General features: G+C 51.0%; 1 protein-coding gene across 12 annotated transcripts; it reads left to right on the plus strand.

The window, feature by feature from the left end:
* The first annotated feature begins 645 nt into the window (after nt 1-645).
* Nucleotides 646-16,150, plus strand: BRPF1 (bromodomain and PHD finger containing 1). 12 transcript variants are annotated; one of them, XM_004738463.3, is made up of 14 exons: nt 649-1,033; nt 2,948-3,556; nt 7,144-8,103; nt 8,930-9,092; nt 9,504-9,635; nt 10,027-10,173; nt 10,958-11,267; nt 11,594-11,917; nt 12,238-12,522; nt 13,030-13,177; nt 13,751-13,887; nt 13,990-14,108; nt 14,433-14,587; nt 15,296-16,150. In XM_004738463.3, the coding sequence occupies exons 2-14, from the start codon at nt 2,958-2,960 to the stop codon at nt 15,477-15,479; spliced, it is 3,663 nt and encodes a 1,220-aa protein (XP_004738520.1). In that variant the 5' UTR covers nt 649-1,033; nt 2,948-2,957; the 3' UTR covers nt 15,480-16,150. The 12 variants fall into 12 exon arrangements, with proteins under 12 accessions (XP_012909728.1, XP_044919212.1, XP_012909722.1 ...); XM_004738464.3 differs by having other exon boundaries at nt 11,597-11,917; XM_004738465.3 differs by having other exon boundaries at nt 10,027-10,155.
* Nucleotides 16,151-16,677: the final 527 nt, after the last annotated feature.

The following is a 16,677-nucleotide window of genomic DNA, read 5'->3' on the forward strand; positions in this document are numbered from 1 at the left end:
CGCCTTCCAGGCCCAACTAAAGCCCCTCCTTTTCTTTCCTGAGGCCCACTCTTCTGTTTAGCCCCACCCTTTCACCCCTGTTCATCCTCTCTTCTTCTTACCCGGGCCCGCTTTACAAATGTCCCCGCCCATTCCCCCGCAAACTCCGCCCCATGGACTGGTTTATTCTTTGCTAGACCCGCCCCACCCCTACCCATAACTCCAAGCCCTTCCTCAGGCTCCAGCCTGCGTCCCTCTTGCTCCCGGCCCTGCCCCCGGCCCCGCCCCGTGGCTCCAGCCCCGCCTCGCCGCCTTTCTCGGAGACCAAGGCCAGGTCCCTACTGCAACCGCGGCGCCAGCAGGAGGGAGGGAGGAGGCAGAGGGGGAAGGGAGAAGGGCGGGCTCCTCAAGCCCAGCCCCGTGCTCACCGTCCGTGTCCGCAGATTCGCCACAAACGGCCCGACCACTCCGGATCCCGAATATCGCGTCTTCCGTCTATCGAAACTCAACTCTAAGATGGAGGTGCTAGAGAAGCCATGTGGGGTGTCCAGGAGCTCTTCTGAGTCTCAGAGAATGGCCTCTCGAGACTCAGCAGACGGGCGGGGATCTGTGGCGAAAGTGCAGCTTGACAGCGCCGAGGCGCCGAGTTTACCCTGCGCAGACGCCGTCGCCGCCGCTGCCGCCGCCGCCGCTGCCACTGCCTTTGCCGCCACGGTCTTCGCCGCCGCCGTCCCCGCGCTGCCTCCGGGAGGCTCCATTGTTTCGGCGGTGTCGGGTCCCGAGGCCGGACAACCTAGTGGCTTTCGAAACGCGCGGCGGCCGACAGACTTGAGACACCAGGGCGCCGGCGGGACCGGGAGCGGCAGGGGTCAGCGCGGGAATCCCGGGGAGCCGGGGCCAGAGCGTGGGGCGGCAGGGGGCCGGGGTGGCGAGATCTAAGGTCTCCGGAGTTGGGGCTCTCTCTCCCCGGCCCGTCTTTCCCCGCCGGCCTCCCCAAGTGGGGTCGGAGCCCCGGCGGGCGCCCCCGGCGATGAGCCCGGACTCGAGGTGGCCGGTAAGTGCGGGCCTGGGACCAGGGCGGGAGTGGCCAACGCGAGAGGACTAGACTACTTTCGTGGGGCGTGCACTGAGCTGCCTGGCCCGGCTGCCCCTTGGGCTACTCCAGCCGGGAGAACTGACAGTGCATTAGCTCCCAGCCCGCGTCCCAGGGCAACAGATTATCTTCCACGGTTGCCTGGGCCAATAGCAGGAGGAGAGCCTTGTTTAACATGTTACACTTCGACAAAAGGGAAACGTCGCCGCATCCGGGAGAGGGCTGCGGGCACCGCCTGGGCCGGGCCTGATCGCTCCGGCCCCCGCCCTCTACTTCCTCCAGCCCCCTGAGCTCTGCCGCCATACCCCTGTGGGCCCTGGGGCTTCCTCACGGGCTTCCAGTCTAAGTTCTTGTCTCCACCCGTGTGCCTCTGGCGCTTATTCCCAGCGGGACATCTGCCCGGGGTTCTGTGCTACTTTGAGAGCCAGGGCCACAGAGCAGCAGCATACACCAGGGACCCATCACTGAAAAGGAAGAGCTTGCTTGTTCCTCTGATTGGTTTGTGTTTAAAGACACAGCTGCAGGTAAAGGAAGTAAAAGTTGGAGTAGTTTTACCAGTGCAGAAGTCAGGGGCTTTGACAGAGGCTGGAGCAGCCCACTTGGCTTGGCTAAGTAGCTGGAGAGAGGCCAAGAGGGGTCACTGTCTGGGAGCTCAGGGTTGCTTTGCCTGGAATGATGCCAATACCCTAGCTGAATTGTTGAACTCAACTAGGCCTGGAGAAACTGGGGCAATCTCTGACCAAGCTGGGCTTCCTGGGGGCTGATGCCATCGGCTGTCACTACTCACCCAGGAACACTGGAGAGGAGGAAGGGGAAGGCCCTGAGGACCATCATGGAGCTGAGTGTGCCTAGATTGTCATGTTCCTATTTGTACCCTTAGTACCTAGTATCATTCCCAGGGTCAGGGTCTGGTACCTCTCCCAGAGCCAGGGCCAGGGCATAGCCTTCCCCTAAACACCTCAGAAATGAACTGCTTGTTTCTGTAATGGAATGATTTCTGCTGGTGCCCAGGATTAAATTGCAGGCTGCCCATTCAAGCAAGCTTCCATATGGGTTAACACTAGCCTTCATCCATCTGTCAGCTCCAAATCTGATGATCCTCTCATTTAGCTATTTATTCAATAAGTTCTTCATTCATATGCCAAAAACTGAGTGTCCACTACATGCCAGGTACTGAGGATATATAGAGGTGGGCAGGCTCTGATGTCTGCACCGCATAGCACCTAGTCTAGTGGGAGGAAACAAAGAACTTCCAGTGTGGTAAGTGCCATGCAACTATGATGGAATGATGAGAATGGAATGCTGTAGAAACATAGCTCCCCATGGGAAAGACAGATCATAACAAGAAGTGGTATTTGAGTTGGGTTTTGAAGAATGAGTAGGAGCTCGCCAGTCAGGATGGAAGCCATTTCAAACAGAGATCATCTTGCAGGAATGAGACGTTATAACATTCAGGGAATGGCAAGTTGTCCTGGGTATACAGAAGCACAGCTGTAACTAGTGAGAAGAGTCTGGAAAGGAGGACTAGGGCCAGAAAATGAAAGGAGTACCTTGAATGTCATCATAGGGAATTTGGATATTATCCTGAAATAAGTGGGGAGCATCAGGAAGTTTTAAAGCAAAAGACTGATGTGATTGTTCCTACTCTGGCCACATTATGTGAGATTAGGCTAGAAGAGTCGAGATATAGGGCAGGATGATCAGGCAGGAGGTGATGAGGTCCAGACTGTGGCCATAGTGTAGAGCTGATGGTATTTGAAGTCACTGTAGAGGTGAGCTGGCCAGGCCCCTTGAGGAGAAGGAGGGCTGGAGAGAATAGAGTGGATGGCCAGGAGCTTGTCCTCAGGCCTATGCTAACTGATCTGTACATTCTAGATGTGACAGCATGGGGGTGGACTTTGATGTGAAGACTTTCTGCCACAACTTGCGGGCAACTAAGCCACCGTATGAATGCCCTGTGGAGACCTGCCGCAAGGTCTACAAGAGTTACAGTGGTATCGAGTACCATCTATATCACTATGACCACGACAACCCACCGCCCCCCCAGCAGACTCCACTCCGTAAGCACAAGAAGAAGGGGCGCCAATCACGCCCAGCCAACAAGCAGTCACCCAGCCCCTCAGAGGTATCCCAGTCACCGGGCCGTGAGGTGATGAGCTACGCACAGGCCCAACGCATGGTGGAGGTGGACCTGCATGGCCGTGTCCACCGCATTAGCATTTTTGACAACCTGGATGTGGTGTCAGAGGATGAGGAGGCCCCTGAGGAGGCTCCTGAGAATGGCAGCAATAAGGAGAACACTGAGACACCGGCTGCTACTCCCAAGTCAGGCAAGCATAAGAATAAGGAGAAGCGCAAGGACTCCAACCATCACCATCACCATAATGCTTCTGTGAGCACCACTCCCAAGCTGCCAGAGGTGGTATACCGGGAGTTGGAGCAGGACACCCCGGATGCCCCGCCCCGGCCAACTTCCTATTACCGGTAAGGCTACCTCTACCTGCCCATTCTGGAAAACTGTTCAAGCAGGGCTTAGGAGCTGGAGAGGTAATGGGCACCAGAGAGGAGAGTGGCAGAGATAAAGGGTAGCAGAAGTACACTGGTCCTGTCCAGGCAATAAGAAGAATAGTGCCCCAGCTAATGATGGTGGCACTTACTATGTACTGCCACATGCCAGGCCCTGCACTGGGTACTTTACAGCCATCCCTTCCATTTTATTCTCACAATTCTCTCAGGCAGGTATTTTTCTCATTTCGCAGATGAGGAGCCCACAGTCCAGAAAGGGGACCCAAAGTCACATGTTAGTGGATTTGAACTGGGATTCAAATCCAGGTTACTCTGACTCCAAAGCTATACTGTTTCCACTGTATCAAAACATCATGTGTCTGGTTGCTGGCCCTCCACTCCATCACTGTGTAGCCTTGAGAAAAGCTTCAGGCTTTCTAATGACCTGATCTGCAGAGCATGTATAATATTCCTTTGTCAGCCTAGAGGAAGAAGACTAGGCACACTGATTTTATAAGGTCCTGAAAGCAATTGGTAAATCTGCAGAGGTAATTTCCCCATTATTCTGTTACTGTCACCCATCCTTTAGCATGTATAAGCAACATTTTCATCACCTATGTTTTGTACTCTTCTGTTGGCCCTTTTATTTATTTTATTTAATTGTTTTTTTGGCATCCCATGTCCTTCCAAAATTAGTCACGGTGGCTCCTAACAAAGTCACGGGCATAAAGCTAAATTCCTTTAACACAAGGTAAAAAATGAAGGGATGGGACAGTGTGGTGGTGAAGCTACACAGAAACCTTAGCTGAAGGATTGTACAAAAACAAAATGTAAAGCTTCTGAGTCTTGGCATTCAAGGTAAAGAAAGCATTTGGAAAAATTAAGGAACAGTGTTCAGTGTCCGCTAATCAGAAGGCTTGATCTCTTATAAATGTTTTTATATAAATGTTTTTATATAAAAGGTGGTTTTTACAAAAAATGCAATCATGTGATGGTATACTGAGTCTCGGTTCTTTAAAATCAAGTCTGTGGGGGGGGTGGAATATATATATATCTAAAAAAAATAAAATTAAGCCTGAGGGAACTCAAGCAATTTGGCCTAGTAAGACACTTTGGTCTCACCCCTGTTCACATGTTAGTCAGTCTCCTCTTCCTCTCTTCTTTTAACTGTCCAGCCCAGCTCCACCCCCTTCTGGCTTTCTACTGCTTCTCTTTTATGTTAACACTCACTGCTGTGCCCGCCCCCCAAAACACAGACCCCTATCTGGGCTCTTCAGCACTCTCTGCTCTGATAGGCAGTTTAGACCAGTTCATCCCACCCCATTTCTTCCTCCCTCTGCTTTTTCACTCTTTCTTCCTGGCGTTCAAATTTGTTCTCCAGGGGAGCAGTTCTTAGCTAGGTGCACTGCATCATCTGGGGAGTATTTTCCATGTCATTTATTACTACTGTTAGCAGAACTGTCCAAGTTTTGTAAATGATATATATATATATATAGTTTTTAAAGATTTTATTTATTTGACAGAGGGAGAGAGATCACAGGTAAGCAGAGAGGCAGGCAGAGAGAGAGGAGGAAGCAGGCTCCCTGCTGAGCAGAGAGCCTGATGCAGTGCTTGATCCCAGGACCCTGAGATCATGACCTGAGCTGAAGGCAGAGGCTTAACCCACTGAGCCACACAGGTGCCCCTGTAAATGATATTTTTTATATATAAATTTGAGAAGATTTGAGGTCATCTCTCTAAGAACACCATTTTCTCTTTCTTGCATCTGATATGCTTTCTTGAGGGGGAAAGCGGGTGGAGTGTAGGCTGGTGTGCCAGGAATTGTACATGACATGCAGCCTACATTATCTATCTGTGCCACAGCCTATAATCTGGGTACACTGTGGGAGTGTGTTATGCACCATCGCGTAATGTCACATGTGTTGTGGCAGAGAAAAGGTTGAGAATAGGTGCAAAGGCCTGGAAGTGGCTGGATGGTTCATACAAGCTCTGAGCCACACCCTTTTTCAACGATGAGGACATTATGGTCACTTTGGGGAAGGAGTAAAGGGCTAAGAAGGAAACTGCTTCCTATAGACACAGTATTTTAGTTTCTCTCCTCCATTCCACCCCCAAAATGCCTTTGAAATGAACAACACTGTGCCTGTTTCTGCATAGTGAATCAGACATGGTCCTTGCCTCTAGCCTAGAGTGGAGGAGTTAGACACATAAATAGTTAGAATACAAGGCAAGATAGGTCAGGGCTGTACAAAAGCTAATACTAAAGCTAATGTTTATTGAGTACTTGCATCATGCCAGGTACTGTTCTAAGTTCTTTACCTGTATTAACTCATTTAATGCTCACAACAGCTGTGTGAAATGGGTTCAAGTTAGCATCACCACTTTTCAGATGAGGAAACAGAGACCAGGGAGGTCACCTTATTTACCTACTGGCGTACAGAGCATGACTCCAGAGCCTGTGCTCACCTGGCCTGCTCTTAGCATCCAGAACCCCACTTCCCTTTGGGAGAGGGGAGGAGAGGGGTAGAAACTAACATTGATGTAGGGCCTGCTATGTTGTGCAACTTCATTTAGCCCATTCATTTTTTAAATTCCATTTAATACTGATAAGTGTCTTTGGGAGAAAATGGTAGCATCCTCATCTTATCATCAATAATACTGAAGTTCAGGAAAGAGCAGTAATGACTTGAAGATCACAAAGTGGTAGAGCCAGGCTTTAGATCCATGTTTGTCAGAAGTTAAAGCCCCATTCTTTCCATTGTAGCTCCCTGTAGCTTTGTAATACCAGAGTCCAGGCAACCTAGAGCATAGCAGGGGGCATGGGGAGCCTGCTCTGTGTGCCAGGAACCTGGAGCAGCCCTCGGCTCTAGTCCTGCCGGTCCAATGAGTGCTGTAGGGTAGAGTATGAATTGTAGCTTTTCCACTTCTGGTTGTATGATCTATTTGCGTTGGGCAGTTAATTAACTTCTCAAAGCTTTGTCTTCCTCATCGACAAAATAAGGCCAATAAAAACATTAATACTATGGCTATGGTGAGAATATATGTGTAACAGTAAATGCTCAGTAAATCTTAGTTCTGTTATCTTCCAAGGCTATCCAGAGAACAAACACAGTACCTAGAGTCTGAGGGAGTCCTGAGCTGCACCAGCTGACAGAAGGCCCATGGCAGCTTGATTCAGGACACTGCCAGCTGGTGCTAAAAATGATATATAATTTGCAAGTGACACATGAGGATCTTCCTTCAGACGCTTTGCACCATCATCCAGACCAATCCAGTAGGTCCTAGCTGCCTCACCCTCCTCCCTTCAGGAGTTTGATTGAGCTTGTGCACCTCAGAGGAGGTGGTGTAGTAGCTAGTACACAAGCTTCCTAACTCACTAAACCTTAGGTTTCCTTTTATGCAAAACCAGAATAATTATAAAGCCTGGGGTTAAGATTACAGTGGAATGAGACAGTAATAAATAAAGGCACAGGCCTGGCATTGAGTAAGTATCCAGCAATTGTAGCCCATTGTCTTCAAAGGAAGAAAGGCTCAAGCATATGCTGAGCTGCCTATGTGCACTGCAGGTACATTGAGAAGTCGGCAGAGGAGCTGGATGAGGAAGTAGAGTATGACATGGATGAGGAGGACTACATCTGGTTGGATATCATGAACGAGCGGCGGAAGACCGAGGGTGTGAGTCCCATCCCACAGGAAATCTTTGAGTACTTAATGGATCGGCTGGAGAAGGAGTCCTACTTTGAAAGCCACAATAAAGGTGACCCCAATGCACTAGTGGATGAGGATGCCGTGTGCTGTATCTGCAATGATGGTGAGTGCCAGAACAGCAATGTCATTCTGTTCTGTGACATGTGCAACCTGGCTGTGCACCAAGAGTGCTATGGTGTCCCCTACATCCCTGAGGGCCAGTGGCTATGCCGCCGCTGCCTCCAGTCACCCTCCCGCGCTGTGGACTGTGCCCTGTGCCCCAACAAGGGTGGTGCCTTCAAGCAGACAGATGACGGGCGCTGGGCCCATGTGGTGTGTGCCCTGTGGATCCCTGAAGTCTGCTTTGCCAACACAGTCTTCCTGGAGCCTATCGACAGCATTGAGCACATCCCGCCAGCTCGCTGGAAGTTGACCTGTTATATTTGTAAACAGCGGGGCTCAGGAGCCTGCATCCAGTGCCATAAGGCCAACTGCTACACAGCCTTCCACGTGACATGTGCCCAGCAGGCTGGCCTTTACATGAAGATGGAGCCTGTGCGGGAGACGGGTGCCAATGGCACCTCTTTCAGCGTCCGCAAGACGGCCTACTGTGACATCCACACACCCCCGGGCTCAGCACGCCGCCTGCCTGCCCTGTCCCACAGTGAGGGTGAGGAGGATGAGGAGGAGGAGGAGGATGAGGGAAAGAGTTGGAGCTCAGAGAAGGTCAAGAAGGCCAAGGCCAAGTCCCGGATCAAGATGAAGAAGGCAAGGAAGATCCTGGCAGAGAAGCGGGCAGCAGCACCTGTGGTGTCAGTGCCTTGCATCCCACCACACAGGTATGTGGGGAGTGGATGGATAGGCTGGTAAGGAAAGAAGAAGCCTGCATAGAGATGGATAGTCCTGAGTGGAGTGACAGGGCTCGGTTATCTTAACAGGAGCTATAAAGATGTTAAAAAAAAAACAAAAATCACACCACATTCCAAAAGAAGTTAGCTCTAGCAGGTCACCTCACTTTTACATTAGGAGCCAGAAATGTCAACTTTTATCTGGTAGATCCAGTAAGTGTTTCCAGCTGCCGTTCATTTTAATGGTTTGGTTTAAGTTAGGAAGAAAGAAGATGGAGTAGCAACCAGCCATAGTAGCAGAAATGGTCTGACCCGGAAGGGAGAAAGGGAACGAAAAATGGGGAAGGAAATGCTTAAGAAGTTGCAAAGTGGTCACTGCCCCTAATGACTCCAGATGAGGGCTCCATCATTAGTTATTTTTAACTCTCTTGTGCTATCTAGTTGATTTTCTATAGTTTACTGCTTTACAATTGTACTTTGTCCTAAAACCTGCCAAGGCTCAATCTGAGCAGGTTCTCCAGGGTCAAATAATACTCCAGGCTGCAGTGACAAGAGCATTCTTAGGGGCCAAGCTTCCTGATATCCCTCCCCCACCCAAATTCGTGAACAAGGTTGGGATCTGGCTTCATGCTGGGAGCTTGGCTTCTTGTCTGGTACCATTTGCTCTTCTTTGCATTAAGCCAAGTGTCGGGCCTTTTTGACGATAGACTTATTCCCGATTCAGCCCCATTCAGGAATTTTCCCTAGCCAGAGACCCCTGTTCTGCTTAAGAAAAGCATGGCTCAGTGGGTTTTTCTCTTTATTCCCCACTTTCCAGACTCAGTAAAATCACCAACCGCCTGACCATCCAAAGGAAGAGCCAGTTTATGCAGAGGTTACACAGCTACTGGACGCTGAAACGGCAGTCCCGAAATGGAGTCCCACTGCTACGTCGTCTACAGACACACCTGCAGTCTCAGAGGAATTGTGACCAAGTTGGGGTACTGTATCAGATTCCCTGTGGGCTCTGGGAGGGCCAGGAACACAAGGACTGAGATTTGTGACTACTGCTTTCAGCGTCCGAGGACTTAGGCTATTTCCTCCTTTAAGCTAGCCCTCAAACCAGGCTCAGGATGAAATCCTTATAGATTATCTGCTCACAAGAAGGGCACTGTTCCTGTGTGTTCATTCATCCATTCACTCAACAAGCATATACCAAGCATTGATTCTGTACCAGGCCTGGGGTCACATATGTTGAGGAACTCCCACTTTAGCTAGCAAGCCTGCCAATAAATGACTGTGCTCCCTCTTTAAGCTTTAACTGCCCTTGACCCAGGCTTCCTGGGCTCTCCTCTTTTTGGCCTTTCTTCTGGCTCCCTCATCATCTCCTGATCTCCTTTTTGCCTCTACAGAGAGATTCTGAGGATAAGAACTGGGCCCTCAAAGAACAGCTCAAGTCTTGGCAGCGTCTCCGGCATGACCTGGAGCGAGCTCGGCTGTTGGTGGAGCTTATCCGCAAGCGGGAGAAACTCAAAAGGGAGACGGTGAGTGCTCCTCGGCCAACTCTATCTTACATAAGAAAAAGCAGTCCTGGGACGAGGAAGAGCATGTATCCCCTGGCCAGAAAGTAACAGGGCTGATGCTGGAGTCAGGTTTCCTGGCTCCCAGTGTGTTCTCTAGCTCACTACAAACAATGTCACAGAAGAGTATGAAAGAGACCCTAGATTATGTGATATAGGTAGCTGGCACTGGAAGTTCAAGGAAAGAAAAGGCCAGCCAGAATAGATGGGCCTTTTTATAAGTTGACTTGAGTGAGTACACCCAGCTGTCGGCTGGAGAAGGAAGGCAATGTCCCAAACCAGCTGCTGCCATCCCCTCAGACCTCTGCCAAGGGACTGGCACTGGCCTGGCTGATTGGGCCTTTATGTGTGTCAGATCAAGGTCCAGCAGATCGCCATGGAGATGCAGCTGACCCCTTTCCTCATCCTTCTTCGCAAAACTTTGGAGCAGCTCCAAGAAAAGGACACAGGCAATATCTTCAGCGAGCCGGTCCCTCTGTCTGAGGTAACCGAATTGGACGAAGTAAGAATCCCTTCCCCTCACTCCACCTTCTTTCTGTTCCTCTCCCAGTTGGACCCCTGCTGCAGGTCTGGGCCAGGGACTAGGAGGGGACCATGAAGAGAGGGGCTGGTGGCTCTGGGGCTCCAGGATGAACTGGAGCCATATGCATCACCTGGACTCTGTCTTGTCCCTGTCATATCCCAAGGGCCCAGAATGGGAGGCAATCTGCACTCCTTCCCCAGAGGCAGGGACTGAGTCTGCCAAATGAATAATCCCAGGGCAGGAAGACACTTTCGGGGTGCTGAACCCTAGAACGGAGACTTTAGAAGGCTCAGCACCTAAAGAACCAGCTCTGAAGCCCTAGGTCCTGACTGGCAGACTCTTCTCTCTAAAAGGTATAAAATGAGAGGCCTGAGGCAGTAGCCTTCTTAAAAGTCTTAATGATAGGTAAAAAGAACTATAGGAATGCAAGATGGTGTTCTTTCCAGAGGATTGCCGTAGCCATTTTCTTACTGAAGCCTCAGATGGCTGTAGGAAGTAAATTTGACTGTAATTTCATCACCGTTTTCTAGGCGAGAAAGAGAAGGCCCACAGAGGTTAAGAGACTTGCCATGGTCACACAGCTTGTGACTGGTAAAGTCAAGACTAGAATCCAGCTTTCTTTTCCCCTGTGTTATATGCCTGCCTCTAACTGTGGTGGGAGGAGATTGCTGGATGCATTTCAGAGGGTGGGGGTGTTAGGAGCAAGGGTTCAGGGGCAATGAGGAGCATATTTCCACTTAGCCACACCTATCCTACTCTCCAGGTACCTGACTACCTAGATCACATCAAAAAGCCCATGGACTTTTTCACCATGAAGCAGAACTTGGAGGCTTACCGCTACCTGAACTTTGATGATTTTGAGGAGGACTTCAACCTTATCGTCAGCAACTGCCTCAAGTATAACGCCAAGGATACCATCTTCTACCGGGCAGCAGTGCGGCTCCGTGAACAGGGTGGCGCTGTGCTCCGCCAGGCCCGGCGCCAGGCAGAAAAAATGGGCATTGACTTTGAGACGGGCATGCATATCCCCCACAACCTGGCTGGAGATGAAGCCCCACAACACGTTGAAGATGGTGGGTGATAAGTCATGCTACACACATAGAGGCCAATGCCAGGGATGAACAGCTTTCCAAAAGTCCCCTACCGGGAACAGGCAGTGTAGGCAGGAAGTAGCTAGGCTGAGCAGTGGCAAGCTATCCCCAGGAATGCTCCCCAAGAAGCCAGACTGGGTGAATGGATAGCAGTGCCCGCCATCCCACATCTTGGTGCTGCTATTATACAGCTGTTCCTGGTGAGAAGCCCAGGGGAAAAGAGTGGTTTCTTGCTGCCTCCCAGGTTCAGGAGGCCCAGAGGGCTGCACTGAGTCTGACCTTTCCCCAACCCCCATGTCCATCCCTAGCAGCAGAGGAAGAGCGGCTGGTCCTGCTGGAGAACCAGAAGCACCTGCCAGTAGAAGAGCAGCTAAAGCTGTTGCTGGAGCGGCTGGATGAGGTGAATGCCAGCAAGCAGAGTGTGGGCCGTTCACGGCGTGCAAAGATGATCAAGAAAGAGATGACAGCACTGCGGCGAAAGCTTGCCCACCAGCGGGAAACTGGAAGGGATGGGCCTGAGCGGCACGGACCCACGAGCCGGGGCAGCCTGACACCTCACCCAGCAGCCTGTGACAAGGATGGGCAGACAGACAGTGCCGCTGAGGAGAGCAGCAGCCAGGAGACAAGCAAAGGTCTGAACCCCCTAGCAAGGTGGACTCCAAAAGCAAGCCAGACTTGACTCTGCAGCACACATTCAGCCCCTGCCATTCCCCAGGCAGAGGTTTCTCCTACACAGCTAGCTGTACTTTCTCCCTCATTCCCCATACAGGGACCTCTCAGCTGCCTCTCTGGCTATTTGTATAAGAGATGATGTTCCCAATTCCATACCCCCTAGATCATCTCCCAACTCTAGCTGAAGTAATGGTCCTACAGATCCAGGGCATACCCTGGGCATCTACCCTTCCCACATCAGGCCCCTTACCAACTCTCCTTCTCTCTTTCTCTGCTCCAGGCCTGGGTCCCAACATGTCCTCAACCCCCGCACATGAGGTGGGCAGGAGAACCTCAGTTCTGTTCTCCAAAAAGAACCCGAAGACAGCTGGACCGCCCAAGAGGCCGGGCCGGCCCCCCAAAAACCGGGAGAGCCAGATGACCCCCAGCCACGGAGGCAGTCCTGTGGGGCCCCCCCAGCTCCCCATCATGGGCTCCTTACGTCAGCGCAAGCGGGGTAGGAGCCCCCGGCCCAGTTCGAGCTCAGACAGCGACAGTGATAAATCCACAGAAGACCCCCCAATGGGTGAGCCTCACCATCACCCAGCACCCCTGCCCCAAGAGAGTGAGCTAAGCTGCCATCATCCCCAACATAACTCTCACCTATCCCTTCATTTGCCCAAAATATATCAGAGCTGGAAGCGCCCTTAGGGATCCTTTAATTCAGTCCCCTCATTTTACAGATGGGGAAACTGAAGTCCAGAAACACTGACCCAGCTAGATTCCTGTCCAGGATCCCCTCCATTATATCACTTCACTTTTTCTCTTCTCCCCCTCCTTGGGGATTTCCTGCCCTTTAAGCCATTTGTGTCTTAAGGCCAGTAACTGCCAAGGGAAGTACAAGGGGTGGGGCAGGACTATGGCCAACTGTGGCAGACACTGCCCAGAGTTGGCTCTGTTGACCATAGTTGGAGGAATATTCCAGCATAGAAGGGAAAGCTAACTAAGCTCCTAGTCCCCCTTACCCCCATGCCATCTCTGATCTACATCTTCCTGACGGATTCCTTCCCTCCTCCCCCTCCCGCCAACCAAGACTTACCAGCCAATGGCTTCAGCGGTGGAAATCAGCCAGTGAAGAAGAGTTTCTTGGTATATCGTAATGACTGCAGCCTTCCCCGGAGCAGCTCTGACTCTGAGTCCAGCAGCAGTAGCAGCAGTAGCGCTGCCTCCGACCGAACCAGGTACCAGCCCTCCAGATCAAGGCCTGTCTGCAGGATCCCCTTCCAGGTTTCCCAATGGGAAGTGGGGTGGCAGCCACCTCAGCCTAGATTAAGATGGCTCAGACCCAAGGTTCTCTGCAAAATAAATGGCATATATAAGAATGTCACCGTAATGGAATATGGGAACCATCCTGGGTTAAGCTGACATAGAGCAGAGTATAAACTGATGCCTTGGGGCCTGGATTTGGCCTGCATACATACTTTGTTCGACCAGCATGGTGTTTTTAAAAAAATGAATCTAGTACTACCACGTAAAATTCCTAGTGTCTGTATTCTCTTTAAAAATCAGATCTGGTAAATCTAGCTAGTGCTTCCTTTAGACGGGGTGTATTCATCACTACCACAGCTAAATCCAGCCCATGTCCATTATGTCACTGCCAACCCTTTGAAGGCATTTGGGTTTGAAATTTTTCAAGTGACCTCAGCTTTCAATGATTCTTGGACCCCGGGGACCAGTTTAAAGAGAGGACGTCTACCATGCCATTACCTACTCTTCCCCTCCTTTAAGCTGAGTTCTTATTGTCTTATCCATAGCACAACACCCTCAAAACAAGGCCGGGGCAAGCCCTCCTTCTCTCGGGGCACATTCCCGGAAGATAGCAGTGAAGATACCTCAGGCACTGAGAATGAGGCCTACTCCGTGGGCACTGGCCGCGGCGTGGGCCACAGCAGTAAGTACCCTCACCCAAGGCCAGGGATGCCGGGGGCCCAGTGTCAGGGCCTTGCCAGCCCCCTGGCTGCTGATCCGCCTCCTCTCTCCCATTCCTGTGAAGTGGTAAGGAAGAGTCTGGGACGGGGAGCTGGCTGGCTGTCAGAGGATGAGGACTCGCCCCTGGATGCTCTGGACCTGGTGTGGGCCAAATGCCGAGGGTATCCATCATACCCAGCTCTGGTAGGCTTCCCCTTTTCTTATCATACCCCTTGTCTCCCAACACCAGCTGGCAGACACAGTTTGTACTGCAGAGAACAAGGGTCTTTGGCAGATAGACACTTAAGAGGTTCCTGGTTAGTTGTTCCATGTCTCCTTTTTCCTTCCCATTGCACCCTGGGGTCTCAAATAGTTCATCATTAGAAGCAGCCAAGGGTCAGCATTGCAGCCTTGTGGCATAATAACCTTTCTCTGTCCCCACTTTAGAGATAGCTCCCAATTCTTAGGTAGTATAAGCTGTGCAGAAGAAGGGGACTGAACCAAACAAAGGTCTTATTACACCCTCAGATAATTGATCCAAAGATGCCCCGGGAAGGTATGTTCCACCATGGGGTTCCCATCCCTGTGCCCCCACTGGAGGTGCTGAAACTTGGGGAGCAGATGACCCAGGAAGCCCGGGAGCATCTCTACCTCGTCCTCTTCTTTGACAACAAGCGAACCTGGTAAGGGAGGAGGGAAGCATCTGGTGTGACTCACAGCCACAGATGCAACCCTGGGTATAGGGGCAGGCTGCCAGGAAATTCCAGCAACAGACAGACTGGGCTATCACAAATCAGAGGGGGAGGGACTTAGATCTTTGAGCAGAAGGGTTGTGTTGACCATGAGTCTGAGTGGGCAGAGGCTGACAACCAGCTGTAGCTAGATGTCAAAGGGCCATTAGTGACTGTGACAAGTGTGCTCCCCACCCAGATTTAGATGGCTTCTAGACTTCATTTTCCTACCTCTGCCTTCATGGTGACTAGATGGAGATAAAACAGGCATGAATGTTCACGCCTGAGTCTCTGTTCTGTCACATGTGGGTAATATGTTTTTGTGCATTGTCTGCAGAGGATATTTAATGTCAAGTCTGCCAGGAGCCTATGGGACAGGGTACCTGTTTCAGGTTAGGTTATGGCTCTGCCTATTTTGCACTCAGAAATACCCTGTTGTTACCCCGTAGTAGGTCTTTTGGCTGGACTCTTTTCATCACTAGATTATGAGCCATTCCTTGAGGGCAGGGATTATTTCTCTTAGTCTCAGTAACCCCACTGCCCACGAGAGCCTGGCTCAGAGTGGGCACTCAAGAGGTGTTTTTGAATGAGTGTGTGATGAAGGCTGCTGCTTGTCGCTTTCCCAGAGATGACTTATGTGACCCTCACCTTGTCCTACAGGCAGTGGCTGCCAAGAACTAAGCTGGTTCCTTTGGGCGTGAACCAGGACCTCGACAAGGAAAAGATGCTGGAGGGCCGCAAATCCAACATCCGGAAGTCAGTGCAGATTGCCTACCACAGGGCTCTGCAGCACCGCAGCAAGGTGCAGGGCGAGCAGAGCAGTGAGACCAGTGATAGTGACTGATAATGCCCAGCACAGCCCAACCTACAGTGCCCTGCCACCTCTCTCCTCCCCCTTTGCTCACTGTCCTGGAGTGGCACCGGCCTCTGCACTGACTCATTCCTGGTCTTGGGGCCAGTCTCAGGGGAAGCTGGGTGGGGGAGGTCCCTCCCGCCCTGAGTGCAGCTGGACTGTACAGAACACTCCAAGGGCCCATAGTGGCTCTGTGCAAGGAGAGGGGAGGTCCCACTGGCCAGAAAGCTCCAGAGACCTCACAGCATTGTAGTGCAGGATGGTGGGCCAAGGTTAGGACACTGCATAAAACTGGCCATCCCACCACCTCTGCCTGCTCTGCTTGTTCCAGGAGAATCTGTAACTGCCTAGTGGCCTGAGGCCCCCCGCAGGTGGTGAGGTGAGCGGGCATCTGCCCAGCCTAGCAGTGGGATTAATGTCTGTCCAGCCTGGAAGAGGGGCACTAGGTGACCCCCTCCCCTGCTGTTGTAAATACTGTAATTAGCGGAGAATTTAAATTATTCTCATTTGTAACTGCGTTTCCGGGTCGCGCCAGAGTCATTTGGTACTAAAAAAGACTGGGGCCTGTCCCCACTTCCCTTTTTCCCATAGATTCCCCCACCTTTCAAACTGGTTTGTATTTATTTCAAAGGAAGAAAATATATTGATTCTTAGAAAATAAATGTCTGTTTGGAATTCTTGGGTTCTTACCTCCTGCCAGGGAGAGGGATAAAAAGGGAAGCTTCGTCCCCCAGGAATGGTAAATAATTGGGCTCGAGAGGTTGCTGGTTGCTGTGCCTGCTGCATTTGTAAGACAACAACAGAGAGAATATAACAGCTCCCATTTCCGAGGCACTTAACTGAGTGGCAGGCCTTGTTCTAAGCATTTTTAGATACATAATTTCATGTAATCTTTGCAGTAACTCTGGGGCAAGTTAATAATAGGATGTTTATCTCCACAAGGACACTAAGGTTAAGAAAAACTAAGTAACTTGCCTAAATTTCCACAACTAGGAAGTCGCAGAGCTAGAAATGAACTCAGGTTATTTGTCTGCCAAGCTGGCTCTTTAACCAGTATGAACTGTTGGAGGAAGAGTCTATACTGCCCATCCCTTCATCAACTTCAGATGCTTCAAAGTCTTTTGCCAGTACAATAGTCCCAAGTGTTTCAGAGTCACTTCAGCTGTGACCTTCACCCAGAGCAGGCCTG

Source organism: Mustela putorius, unplaced genomic scaffold (assembly GCF_011764305.1).
Source record: "Mustela putorius furo isolate JIRA1106 unplaced genomic scaffold, ASM1176430v1.1 tig00003850_pilon_pilon_pilon, whole genome shotgun sequence".
NCBI classification, from domain to species: Eukaryota; Metazoa; Chordata; class Mammalia; order Carnivora; family Mustelidae; genus Mustela; species Mustela putorius.

Coding starts and splice junctions, on each gene's coding strand:
- BRPF1 (XM_013054243.2), top strand. CDS start 2,958: ATGGGGGTGGACTTTGATGTGAAGACTTTCTGCCACAACTTGCGGGCA. Junction 14,109..14,432: donor ATCCATCATACCCAGCTCTG/GTAGGCTTCCCC, acceptor TTACACCCTCAG/ATAATTGATCCAAAGATGCC. Junction 14,588..15,295: donor TTTGACAACAAGCGAACCTG/GTAAGGGAGGAG, acceptor CTTGTCCTACAG/GCAGTGGCTGCCAAGAACTA.